Source organism: Elgaria multicarinata, chromosome 12, assembly GCF_023053635.1.
Source record: "Elgaria multicarinata webbii isolate HBS135686 ecotype San Diego chromosome 12, rElgMul1.1.pri, whole genome shotgun sequence".
Classification (NCBI taxonomy): Eukaryota; Metazoa; Chordata; class Lepidosauria; order Squamata; family Anguidae; genus Elgaria; species Elgaria multicarinata.
In genome coordinates, this window is record NC_086182.1 from 35,341,788 (window position 1) to 35,354,570 (window position 12,783).

Here is a 12,783-nt window from a genome sequence, read left to right on the forward strand (position 1 = left end):
GGTGTTGGAGGAAAATGCTGAGAGTGCCTTGGACTGCAAGAAGATCAAACCAGTCCTTACTCCAGGAAATAAAGCCAGACTGCTCACTTGAGGGAATGGTGTTAAAGGCAAAACTGAAGTACTTTGGCCACATAATGAGAAGACAGGAGACCCTGGAGAAGAGGCTGATGCTAGGGAAAGTGGAAGGCAAAAGGAAGAGGGGCCGACCAAGGGCAAGATGGAGGGATGATATCCTGGAGGTGACAGACTTGACCTTGGGGGAGCTAGGGGTGGCGACGGCCGACAGAAAGCTCTGGCGTGGGCTGGTCCATGAAGTCACGAAGAGTCGGAAATGACTGAACGAATAAACAACAAATGCACACAGGCTTACTGCCTCGAATATTTTATTTATTTATTTATTTATTTATTTATTTGTTACATCTATATACCGCCCCATAGCTGAAGCTCTCTGGGCAGTTTACAAAATACTGGAGGTAGCACACAACCATCAGGGCTAGTAGCCATGGATAGCCTTTGCCTCCAGGAATCTATCCAACCCCCTTTTAAAAATTGCACTACAATATAAAAATTGTAGTTCAGGTACGGCCATTTTGTTAAGGCTCTATGTCCACTCTCTGAGATAATTAAAGATAGACTGGCATCAGCTAATATACTGGCAGCCAGTTAATATACCGTATAGACTGGGGGGAGCATTCTGATGGGGACGGATGGACGCAAATCTGCCCCCCCCAAGTGGGGCAGAGGTGGGGCGCACAGATCTGTCCTGTACCTCCCTTCCCCTGGCCTCACGCCCTTTCTCCAACCACAAATCATTTTGTGGTTTCCCAGCTTTTGTGCAGCCTTGTCCTCATTTTCCTCATTCAAATGCCTCTCCTAAGACATGGGCCAAATCTACACCAAGCAGGATATAGCACTATGAAAGTGGTATATGGAGGCAGGATCGACACTACTGCTTCACACTGAAGTGCACTGACAACTGCTGGGGTCCATTGACACATACCGATTTCATAGTGCTATGTCCTGCTTGGTGTAGACGTGTACCTGGGCCCCAACAGTTGTCGGTGCACTTCAATACCACTATAAGGCAGCAGTGTAAAACCTGACTTCGTAACCGGCGGTAAGAGCATTAAGCTAAAATATACCTGTGTGGTTTGTATTTTGGCTCCACCCATCACTGGAATGACTCCTCCCCCCACCAGCTTCTCTGAAATTCAATAGACATGGGGTGAGTATTTAAAACTTGTGCACATATAAGAGGCAGTTAAAAAAAAACCAGTGGCGATAAAATCATGACAGCTTCCACGCCAGGCCTTTCCCAGGTTACATCCCCCCTTTCTCCTCCGCTGCGCATAGATGCTGCAGCCACAGAGCATGCGCAAGCCTCATTCAGATGTTTCTGGTGTCCCTCCCCCTTTTAGTTTTTCTTCCTCTAAAGTTCCCCCCCCCCCACTTAAGTTCTGGAAACTTTGGGGTTTCCCTAAGGTCTCCTGATATCTCTCACCCACCCACCCTGTTCCTTTTGTGCACAGATGGTGCCATTTTGGCTACTTAAGGACCGGCACTCCGTGAAGCATTTTGTGACTAGTATATAGAGGATTGTCCATGAGAATCAGTCAATAGACGTTTCAATTTAAGACGCTTTTTCACCCTGTAGCCCTTTTGTCTTCTCGTGAGCTGTCCAGTTGGGGGCTGTTGTGCCTGTAATCTAAAATTAATGGCCATAATCCTAATATGCAGGTGGGGGCAAGAGAGGAATCTGGCGCAGCTGCTCCAAAGTGGTTGCAAAAACACAAAAGGGAAGAGAGTCAGTCTCAATTTGCACATTGTTCAGAGTATCCCAAAGATTATTACCCTAAATGGCTTTGGATCAAAAGGCAGCTCCATCCTCCAAGCACCCGGCTGGCATTATCTTCATGAAAGGGAATGGATGGCGGCAGATTGAAGCCTGGAGTTTAAAAAGTCCATGAGACTTTCCAGCCAGATGTGAGCCGATAGCTTCTTGACCCTCTGATGAACAAGGAATTAACTTCTTGCCCTCTTTAATCGGACACTAATTGAAACCTGTGATATAAAGGGCAAGCTCTATTGGCCTGGCACGTAAAGAGGGCACGGGTGACAATGGGCTGGTTCTTGCAGAGGTGGGCTGCATTTCACACACCGTCTATTTAGCACCACCGATGTCCATGGCAGAAGCCGTGCTCTGCAGCTACATCACCCGATCAACGTTTAAAGCGCATTTATTTATTATTGCATATATATCCTGCCTTTTTTTCCTCCAAGGAACCCAAGGTAGCGTACATAACCCTCCTCTCCATTTTATCCCCACAACAATCCTGTGGGCTGAGTTTTTTGTGACTGGTCCAAAGTCACCCCGTGGGCTTCCATGGCCGAGTGGGGACTAGAACCCAGATCTCCTGACTCCCAGTCCAACACTTTAGCCACTACACCAAACTGGACTTGTACATCTTGAGGTCTGGTTTGCTCTTTCCAACATTCTAATTCCTAAATAAAGTTAAGTAACTGCAGATTAATTTATATAACAAAAAGGTGTGGGGGAGAGTGACGTGTTTATCCCATCTAACCCCCCCTCCCCAAACATACAAAATCCTCTATAAATTAACATCTGCTGACATCTGGTGGACAAAATGAGCATTTTGGTTTTAAACGTTGCTTCAAGAGAATAAAACCAAACGTGTCTTCTGATCACACAGGAGCTCCTGTTATCTATGGCCACTTCTCCATACTGATGATTGAGCAATGAAAAGAGCCCATATGCTGTTCTCTACATGTCTTTGAATTGTAAAAAGCAGTTGTTTTAGCTCATTAGAAAAATAAATAAAAATCCAGCCAGGTAGCACTTTTATTAGGACCAATTAAAATGCCACAAAGGTGGGATCAAGTTTTGAGTTGCCCAGAACTCGAGGGCTGGATGTTTGGAAAAGGAAGATTTGGGGGCAGGGGCACGCCCCACACCTCGAAGCCAATAACTCTGCAGCTAGCCTTCAAATGGAGGGTAGATTGCACACTTAATTAGGGTGAAATTTTGTGAACCGCCCAGAGCGCTTCAGCTATTGGGCGGTATAAAAATGTAATAAATAAATAAATAAATGTACTAGGTACTATGATTTCAAGTTATACCTTGGAGTTCTGGGATAATAGAGCAAAGAGCCAATTATTGTAATTTGAAGTTTAAAATCCAGCAGTTATCAACATCAGCCTTAAACAAAACACACAGGTTTCTAGAGAACAGAAGAGCAATATGGCAGTTTGGAGTATTACTGCCACTTATATAAGGTATAAAAATAACTGCAAACATGCTTCCGCTTGTGTGATTGCACCCACGAACAAGCCTTTAAACTATACCACAGATGTTTTCTCATCTGATGCTTCAATGTCACTTTTCTGAAAGTGTTTGAAGATCCAGGAGTTCATTTGGGTTCAAAGCTTGTCAGACAATGGAACCACATTGATTAATCAATTTGGCACGGAACATGTTTTAGGTTAAGTGTGCTTGCATTTTGCTGTGAAAGCAGCCTGGAAAAACAGGCCCTTTAGAATCTATGCAATTACCATTCTTCTCTGATGAAATTTCATGTGCTCAGATTGCTACAACTACGCCACTATCTTACCTGAAGCATGAATACTTGTGTTGGTGAAAGCTTGCAGCCTATACTTTTGTGGTTTAGAACAGGGACAGACTTCATTGGATAAACTTTCATGAATGCAAGGCTTTGTCACAACAGCTATTTGAAAAACACAAGTCTTGTGCTTTTGTTCCAACAGATTAATATGGAAACCCTTCTGAAGCAGCTGACACTGAGTATAGCTCCCCCCCCCCTTGTGTTAGCTTTTACCTTGAAGCCCTTGGGCAAAAGAATGGTAGTTCTGTCAGTGTTTGAGATGAACAGGTGGAATATACAAAGCCTACATATGCTTGCCGTGCTGCAGAATTTGAATCATGTGCTACCTTGAGTGGAGATCACAGCCAACCATTCTGGGTAGTGCAACTCATTCCAGAATCACAATCAAGCATAGGATACCCAAATAAGCTCAAGTATTACTTGCTGGGTGTGAATTGTACACTTGCTGGGTGTGAATTGTACACCAAGCCCAACAATGCTGCAGCAACTGATGGGTAAGTGGGCCTCCCTGATCTTAATCAGTATAGAAGTGGGCTAACAATAGCCTGCATGGTTATGGGAGCTTGCAGCACCAAGGGAAGACTAGGACTTCCTTTATGGTAAAATAGTTCAGTACCAACAGTGTTTGTGCCATGTACAATTTCAGTGGCAGGAGGATACAGGGAGGCCCAGTGGAAATGAATTGCCATTCCTTATGTGAGGAGTTCTGCATCACCATACTGAAGACTTATTAGCAATTCGTAACCAGCCTGACTGGAGAGCAAATTTACTACAGGTCAGCCTGAGGAGTGGGGGGCAAGCAGTTAAGATTCTGAGGTCTACCCCATTAGAGAATCACAACACAAGATCTTTCATGTTGCCAATTAAATAGGTTTGTTTATTGGGAATCAAGTTGCATTTCCACTTTTTTTTAACAGAGTACTGGTAAAGTGCAGTGTTTGCCTTCCCCTCCCTATTCAATATGTTCAAAGTATCAAGAATGCCCTTGTAATTCAATTGAGTCTTTGTTTTGAAGGTGGTCCGTGGAACGCCATTGCTTAGTGCTTTAATCGACCTCTTCAATGGTTGGCCCAGAAGATGCCCCTCCAGACGGGGGTGCTCCACCACCAGGGAAGCCACCAGGCATACCTCCTGGCATGCCACCTGCACTCTGGTACAGCTTGGTTATGATGGGATTGCAGACTTTCTCCAGTTCCTTCTGTTGGTGCTCAAATTCCTCCTTCTCTGCAGTCTAAAGATAGAGTGAGAGGAAAGTGTTACAGGCTTCATACAGGACACTACAGTAGTATCAGAAAAGGGCTTGACTAGATTAGACCCAATTCTTCTCAACAAAACATTATGAAGCTTGGACTACAGCATTGTCTAAGCAGCTTCTTTAAACAATGCAAAACTGAAGGGTAATAAATAGACACGTAACTTTTTTTTACCTTTTACGGCCATGTTTTGCACACAACCTCCCAAATTGAATTAGTTGTATGCTGTATATTGGCAGGCTTTACTTGCAACTTCAGGAACAATATCCAATGGCAACCCTACATGAACTAGGCCCATTCACTTCAATGGGTCTACTCCATACAGGAGCACCGTTGGATACTGCCCAGATGTGTCACAAACATCCATCTGCTCCCTGACCCATTTAGAATATGGATTTATAAAATGAAATGGTCGCTCAGACATCCAAGGAAGGTACTTTAGCCAACACAGGTCTCTCAACCTCTGGTGGAAACTACGAATGGTTTTGGAATCACTTTCATCATTGCGACCACATGATGCACATTTTTCCCTTAGGAAAAAAAAACCCCACTGATTATTTGAACAGAGCAGCCACGTTGGTATGGCATTTGCCCTATTAAAGCCTGACTTCCTGCCACACTGTGCAGAGAAAAGCTTTAGGGAATGATGTTAACATGTTTTGTTGCTGCAGGCCAAAAATATTTGAAGATTTTGTATTATATGTCACCATGCTGTCAGCTTTTTGGGTAAGAACAGAACTACACACCTGATTTTTGTCCAGCCAGTTGATGATCTCATTACATTTGTCCAGGATCTTCTGTTTGTCTTCATCGCTGATCTTGCCTTGCAGCTTCTCATCTTCCACAGTAGCCTTCATATTGAAAGCATAAGATTCTAGGGAGTTCTTTGATGACACTTTGTCACGCTGCTTTTCATCTTCAGCCTTGTATTTCTCTGCTTCCTGGACCATGCGCTCAATATCTTCCTTACTGAGACGGCCTTTGGGGGGAGAAAACAAGCTTGTTCAGTTTAATGTTGCATTTTGGCTATTCAAAAGCCAAACATTGCCATGTACAGAGAACACAACAAAATGACTTATATGGAGGTCAGACCATTGGCCCATCTAGTATCGTTGGCGTTTATTAGCAGTGGCTCTCCATGGTTCTAGGATTCTTTCCTAACCCAACCAGAAGATGCTGAGGACTAAATTGGGGACCTCCTGCACGCAAACCATGTGCTCTCTACCAAGCTACAGCCCTTCTCCATGTAATCTTAATGGGTTGCAAGGGTGCCACTGCCGTCAATGTATGCAAGGGAACTTTTACTCAGGGAACATGGGAAGCCAGGATGGCCAAGTTTGTCCTCCCAAAAAAGACCCCGCACCAACTTGTTGGAATTAAAGCAGGTATGTTATTTAACGTAGCCCAACTGTACAGACAAGTGATTTGCCTTCCTTTTAGAACTTCCCAGTGTTCTGGCATGCCTCCTATCTCCAGTACGTACCTTTGTCGTTGGTGATGGTGATCTTGTTCTCCTTGCCAGTGCTCTTATCGACAGCAGACACATTGAGGATGCCATTGGCATCAATATCAAATGTTACTTCAATTTGAGGTACACCCCTGGGAGCTGGAGGGATGCCAGTTAATTCAAACTTGCCCAGCAAGTTATTGTCCTTAGTCATTGCTCTCTCCCCCTCATAAACCTGAAGGAAGAAGGGAGGAAGAGTGGTGTTTACTCAGCTCTGGGAAGGCTTGTTTGATCGAATCAGACTGCATCTAGGCCATCTTAACGAAAATTGGGAGACCACAGGAGGCAGTTGGTCGCTCAGACATCCAAGGAAGGTACTTTAGCCAACACAGGTTTCTCAACCTCTGGTGGAAACTACGAATGGTTTTGGAATCACTTTCATCATTGCGACCACAGACTAACCTGACCAGCATCCTTCCTACCAAAGGAATAATTGCCCCCCCACCACCATGACCCAGTGACATGAGTCACTTTCTGATGGAATCACCATACTCTTGAGGCCCAGTATTGGGTAAAATAAATATATATAATAAACAAATAAATATAATACCCCTAACCTATTTCTCCACAGGATAGATTAGGCCCACATCCCTATTTTGCACAAACAGTAACTGCAAAGGGAGTTTATTAAAAATGGCTTAAATTATGTTATTTAGTACTACACATAAAACCTCGTGATAGGAGTTCATTATTGTGGTAAATGCATTACAGGTTACTGTGCGAGTCAAGCTGTGTGAGATACGAAGTTTCTCCATACCTGAATCAGCACACCTGGCTGGTTATCGGAATACGTGGTGAATGTTTGAGTCTGTTTGGTGGGGATTGTGGTGTTGCGCTTGATCAAGACAGTCATGACCCCACCAGCTGTTTCGATACCCAGGGACAGGGGAGTGACGTCCAGCAACAACAGGTCTTGAACATTTTCAGATTTGTCCCCGGACAGAATTGCAGCTTGAACAGCTAGATGGGAAGGAAAAAGGAATGCATAAGCAATGTAGATGAGACTGTCCTTAGCTACCCTAACACGCTTATACTTGCTCAGACATCCAAGGAAGATTTGGACCATCATTAGCGAGCTTCTGGTGGAAACTACGAATGGTTTTGAAACCGGTCATCAGTGCAAGTAGGCAAGACTAAATTCACACAATGCTCTGGATTGCTAGCTTCCATAAACACATGGTTCAGTCTCAAATACAGAACCAAAGATTTTATAAGGTTTAATAAATGATTGATTAGTTGTAGTCTGTTAAAAGAACTTAGTCCTTTCTAGTTACCTGCACCATAAGCTACAGCTTCATCAGGGTTGATGCTCTTGTTGAGTTCTTTGCCGTTGAAGAAATCCTGGAGGAGTTTTTGAATCTTGGGAATTCGGGTGGACCCGCCAACCAATACAATGTCATGCACCTGAGATTTATCTAGCTTAGCATCCCGCAGGGCTTTCTCCACGGGATCCAGAGTGCCACGGAACAAGTCAGCATTCAGCTCTTCAAAGCGAGCTCTGGTAATTGAGGTGTAGAAGTCAATGCCCTCATACAGGGAATCGATTTCAATACTGGCCTGAGTGCTGGAGGAAAGGGTACGCTTCGCACGCTCGCAGGCGGTACGGAGCCGGCGAACAGCTCGCTTGTTTTCACTGATGTCCTTCTTGTGTTTGCGCTTGAATTCCGCAATGAAATGGTTGACCATTCGGTTGTCAAAATCTTCGCCACCCAAGTGGGTGTCACCTGCAGTGGACTTTACTTCAAAGATTCCATCTTCAATGGTGAGGATGGAGACATCAAAAGTGCCACCACCAAGGTCAAAGATCAAGACGTTCCTCTCAGCACCAACCTAAGACATAAAGCAAACACGTTAGGTTGAAATTAAAGCAAGTCAGCGCTATCAGGGTTGCCTCTTTGCCTGGGTTGCTTTTTACCACTCACTTTTTTGTCCAAGCCATAAGCAATAGCGGCTGCAGTTGGCTCATTAATGATCCGGAGAACATTGAGTCCAGCAATGGTTCCGGCATCTTTTGTAGCCTGGCGCTGGGAGTCATTGAAGTAAGCGGGGACTGTGACTACAGCATTTGTAACAGTCTAAAAAATAAAAGATATACAACATTTGTGAGCCTAAAAAAGTATACAATGCATGAATTCACAAGTGATCTGCAGTAATCAGAATTTTGTCTTAAATATAGTCATTAAAAAAAAACCCTCACCTTTCCCAAGTATGCCTCGGCTATCTCCTTCATTTTGGTTAGCACCATGGAGGATATTTCCTCTGGATAAAAGCTTTTTGTCTCTCCTTTGTATTCCACTTGAACTTTTGGTCTGCCAGCATCATTCACTACAGTGAAAGGCCAGTGCTTCATATCAGATTGGACAACAGCATCATCAAACCTGCGACCAATCAGACGCTTCGCATCTGTAGAGATTCAAGTCAGGAGTTAGCAATACCCTACGGGTGACTTTCTGTGCCATTTTAAAGGCATATGTGTTTCAATCTAAATGATCCATGGCAAATTACAACACTTGTTATACGCACAATTCATAACAAAGCTAGTAACTCATCATAGCAGTGTAACAGCTAGGAAGTGCTGTGTGACCATGATGTTAAAGGCACTCTCCAATTCTCTATTCATCCTACCACTACTGGTGAGCTCACAGCAGGTGAGCCCTGCAGGAAAAGCAAATCACCTGCCCTTAAAGGTAGGGCTAGCTCTGTTGAAGTCTGCTGGCTTCTGAAGTACAGAGCACACAGCTTCAGAGAACATGGCTTTAATTTACTATAAACTAGCAGTAGACATTCTTGTGGCCTAGTTTAGTTATTGCAGCAACATTGTGTAAAGCTGAAACATTTATTACCTACAGATGATTTAATATTAAGCAACCCTAACCAGTCACAAGTTACACTCCTGAAATCCTACCATTGTGCAAACAGTAACTAATTGGAGACCTGAGAAATTCTTACCAAAGACTGTGTTAGTGGGGTTCATTGCCACTTGGTTCTTTGCAGCATCACCAATAAGCCTCTCTGTGTCAGTGAACGCAACGTAGCTTGGCGTGGTCCTGTTACCCTGATCATTGGCAATGATTTCCACCTTGCCATGTTGGAAGACACCCACACAAGAATAGGTGGTGCCAAGATCAATCCCAACAGATGGTCCCTTAGACATTGTAGCTGCAAAATACACCAAACATTGCAGTTATAATACACCGATCAGCCCTGCTTTCACACACCAGCAATAAAAGCCAAGAAGTTATGATTTCCAAAATCAACCACATAAAAATAGTTTGCTGCAGCTAATTTGTTTCCTCGCACCTCTTCCCTTTCCATTCCTTTTTCCTTGCGTGTTATTTTCAGATTGCATGCTCGTGGGTGGGAACCATCCTGTTCTATTGATATGCAAGGCGTGCCAGGAGCCAGTTAAAAATACTTTAAATGAATAACCTATAACAGCCTTCAATAAATGCACTACAGACATTCAATTAGAATTGCTTAAGAACCCACCCCAACTAGAGATAATGTAAAACAGGCACGCTTCCAGACTCCATGTCCCACCATGCACCTGTGACCCCATAACTGATCCAAGCCATGCATGTGGCCCGGAAGCAGTGGCAGCGCTTCAAGATCAGAGCGACCTTGAAAAGCGCCCACGTGGGGCTGACCGGAAGCGCCGAGCTTATGGCCACGTGGGGCGCCCAGAGTGGGTGGGGGAAGAGGGGGGAGGGGAGCCGCGCGGAGGACGCTGGGAAAACCCAGAGGCCTGCCGCCTTTACGTAGTGGCCCAGCCTCCGCAGACCACGTGCGGAACTGCCGGCCGGAACCGGCAGAGCGCGCTGCTGAGCACGTGGGGAGGCGGAAGCAAGCAATGAATGGGCAGAAGGGAAGCGAGCGGTTAGGTAACGCTTTCCGGAGAAAGAGGCGCCACGCTCCCCTGCTCTCCTCCCTTCCTCCTTCACAATGGCCACCGGAGCGAGGGCGGAACTGCGCCTTCTCCGCCGGGGATTCGCTTTCAGGACCACCGCATCCAAGCCACGCGTCCTGTCTTAGCCCCCCCTCCCCTCGCCTCCTTTTATCCTTGAAGGTCACGGGAAAGGGATCTTGCTCCCTCCCTCCCTCCCTCGCCCCCATCTTGGCGCCGCTCACGTCGTCCAGCCCCCCCTGTACAAATGCGTCACGTCCCCCCCTTCAATAGCCGAGGGGAGGCGCCTGAGCCTGCACGCGGCGAACCCCCAACGGCATTTGCCCTGCGCCGCCGCCTGCAATGGAAGCGCGGCCCCATGGAGCTCAAGGCTGCAGCCCCTCCTCTCCCTCCCTCGGTATTCCGGGGCAAAAGGGGCCTAAGAGGCTGCCGGGATTGGCGGCCCAGGCAAGAAGCGGCGAGGTTTAATCGCCTTATTGGGATTAGCCTCGATCCTCTCGGTAATAGGAAGGGTCCTTCGTCGTCCCCCCTCCTCTTGTTCTACCCCTGCCAGCCTCCAGCGGTTTTGGAATTATAGCTGGCTGCCCACCACTCCTGGCTGGGGATGATGGCAGCTGTAGTACGGCATATCTGACGGGAAGGTTGCTCCATGCCCCGAGGCCCCCCCTCGCCCCATACGCGCCCCCCTCACCCCATAGAACCAGAAAGATGCTCCAGGCCAGATAAAACGGTGAAGGGGGGAGGAAGCACGAGGAAAAGATGCATTGAGGAAGTAATTGGAATAAAAAAATAAATCTAGGAGCCACAGAAGCAGCCATTCACCCCCACCTGTATGCAAAGAACAGCAAATTCCTGCATGGAGCGGGGGGGGTCGGACTCGATGGCCTTATAGGCCGCTTCCAACTCTATGATTCTATCAACAATGGGAAAGGGTATTTTTTTAAAAAAAATTACAGCGAACAAACATGTCCCTGAAGCTGCAATGGGAGAAAACGCAGTTTATGCATGAAGAAATTAAGTATCTAGCCAAAAATATAAATCTTTAAAATACATTACCTGCGTCGCCTGGACACACACGCGCACGGCAAAAAAAGCGGAGAAGGCGAAGCTGCCACGAGTACCGCTGGAGGAAAAGCGACTTCCCTCGCCGGCCCACAGACCTTATATACCCCTGGAGAACCTTCCAGAAGGGACACGCCTCTTTCCGGCCGACGGGCCAATCCCGGCCGCCTTCTCCGCCTCCTCCAGCCTATGGCGGCGGAGCTGATTTGTGAGCCCTGTGTGACGCAACAAAGGAGGGCGACCGAGCGAGAGTGAGTCAACGGGAGCCGGCCGGCTTCTCCCTCCGCCCTTTTCTTCTTCCTCCTCTTCTTTTTTTCTAGAACTTTCATCCCTCCCGGCGCGAGAGCGAGCGTGGGGGTGAGGGAAGGAGCCAATGAGATGTCTCCACCCGCTGCCCTCATTTGCATAAACTGGGAATTATAGATAGGGAATGCTGAGTCGGGTACGCGCATGTTGGTTCCGAGATGGAGCCAATCACCTCACAGAATGGGGGTCTTGTATTTACATAATTCCCGCCGGCTAGGGGGCGGGGCCAAGGAGCAGAGCGCCAAGTGAAGGGAGGAAGAGCGAGCGCAGACTGAAGGCTGGGGGGGTGGGGAGGAAGGGAAGTGACCAATCACATCGCCGCGCGGGAGGACGGATTGGGGGCTGGCCAATCAGGTGGCTGGTTACCTCAGAGAGCGGGAAGGGAGGGGATGGGGGAGGGGAGCCGCATCCTTGGCGCCTCTACGAGAAGAAGAAAGAAAGGAGCTGGGCACAAAATGGCGGACTAGCGCGCGGGGTTGCCGCAGGGCGCTGGCTGAGGGCCAAGGCGGGGGTTAGTTAAGGACGTAGCGCTCAGGCGGGGGCGGGGAGGGCTGGGCCTTGCCTCTCCAAGGGCAACCTCACGGAGAGGAGGCAATTTGACCCCCTTTCTTCCTTCCCCACACCCGGAGGGCTGGTTATGGTCGTCCGCAACCAGACTTCGTCCATCGAAATAAGCATAAGAGATTGAACTGTGTAGTGGCACCGCGCAGCTTCGGTTGCCACACATTAAGATAAGGCACCGTAGAGTTTGAAAGAGGCAACTAGAACGATTAAGGCGGCTGGAGCATCTCTCCTCTGAGGGAAGGTTGAGACAGGTGGGATGGTTCAGCTTGGAGAAGAGGAGGCTGAGGGGAGACGTGATAGAATCATAGAATGGCAGAGCTGGAAGGGGCCCACAAGGCCATCGAGTCCAACCCCCTGCTCAATGCAGGAATCCACCCTAAAGCATCCCTGACAGAGGGTTGTCCAGCTGCCTCTTGAAGGCCTCCAGTGTGGGAGAGCCCACAACCTCCCTAGGTAATTGATTCCATTGTCGTACTGCTCTAACAGTCAGGAAGTTTGTCCTGATGTCCAGCTGGAATCTGGCTTCCTTTAACTTGAGCCCGTTAT

At 47.2% G+C, this 12,783-nt stretch overlaps 2 protein-coding genes and 2 non-coding genes across 4 annotated transcripts in view; 1 reads left to right on the forward strand and 3 right to left on the reverse strand.

Moving 5' to 3' along the window:
* The window catches only part of REXO2 (RNA exonuclease 2), a 261,646-nt gene that overhangs the window by 130,350 nt on the left and 118,513 nt on the right, over positions 1 to 12,783 (forward strand). The gene's annotated exons all lie outside the window — the stretch shown is intronic.
* Positions 4,491 to 11,409, reverse strand: HSPA8 (heat shock protein family A (Hsp70) member 8). The gene is made up of 9 exons (XM_063139479.1): positions 11,362 to 11,409; positions 9,351 to 9,560; positions 8,599 to 8,804; positions 8,324 to 8,476; positions 7,676 to 8,231; positions 7,159 to 7,361; positions 6,378 to 6,576; positions 5,641 to 5,873; positions 4,491 to 4,872 (listed from the first exon to the last, which is right to left on the reverse strand). Exons 2-9 carry the CDS (start codon positions 9,553 to 9,555, stop codon positions 4,687 to 4,689), a joined length of 1,941 nt encoding a protein of 646 aa, XP_062995549.1. The 5' UTR covers positions 9,556 to 9,560; positions 11,362 to 11,409; the 3' UTR covers positions 4,491 to 4,686.
* On the reverse strand, positions 5,307 to 5,403 carry LOC134407701 (small nucleolar RNA SNORD14). Its single transcript, XR_010026053.1, has one exon. It is a non-coding gene; the product is annotated as a small nucleolar RNA SNORD14 (small nucleolar RNA).
* LOC134407702 (small nucleolar RNA SNORD14) lies at positions 6,695 to 6,791 on the reverse strand. The gene has a single exon (XR_010026054.1). It is a non-coding gene; the product is annotated as a small nucleolar RNA SNORD14 (small nucleolar RNA).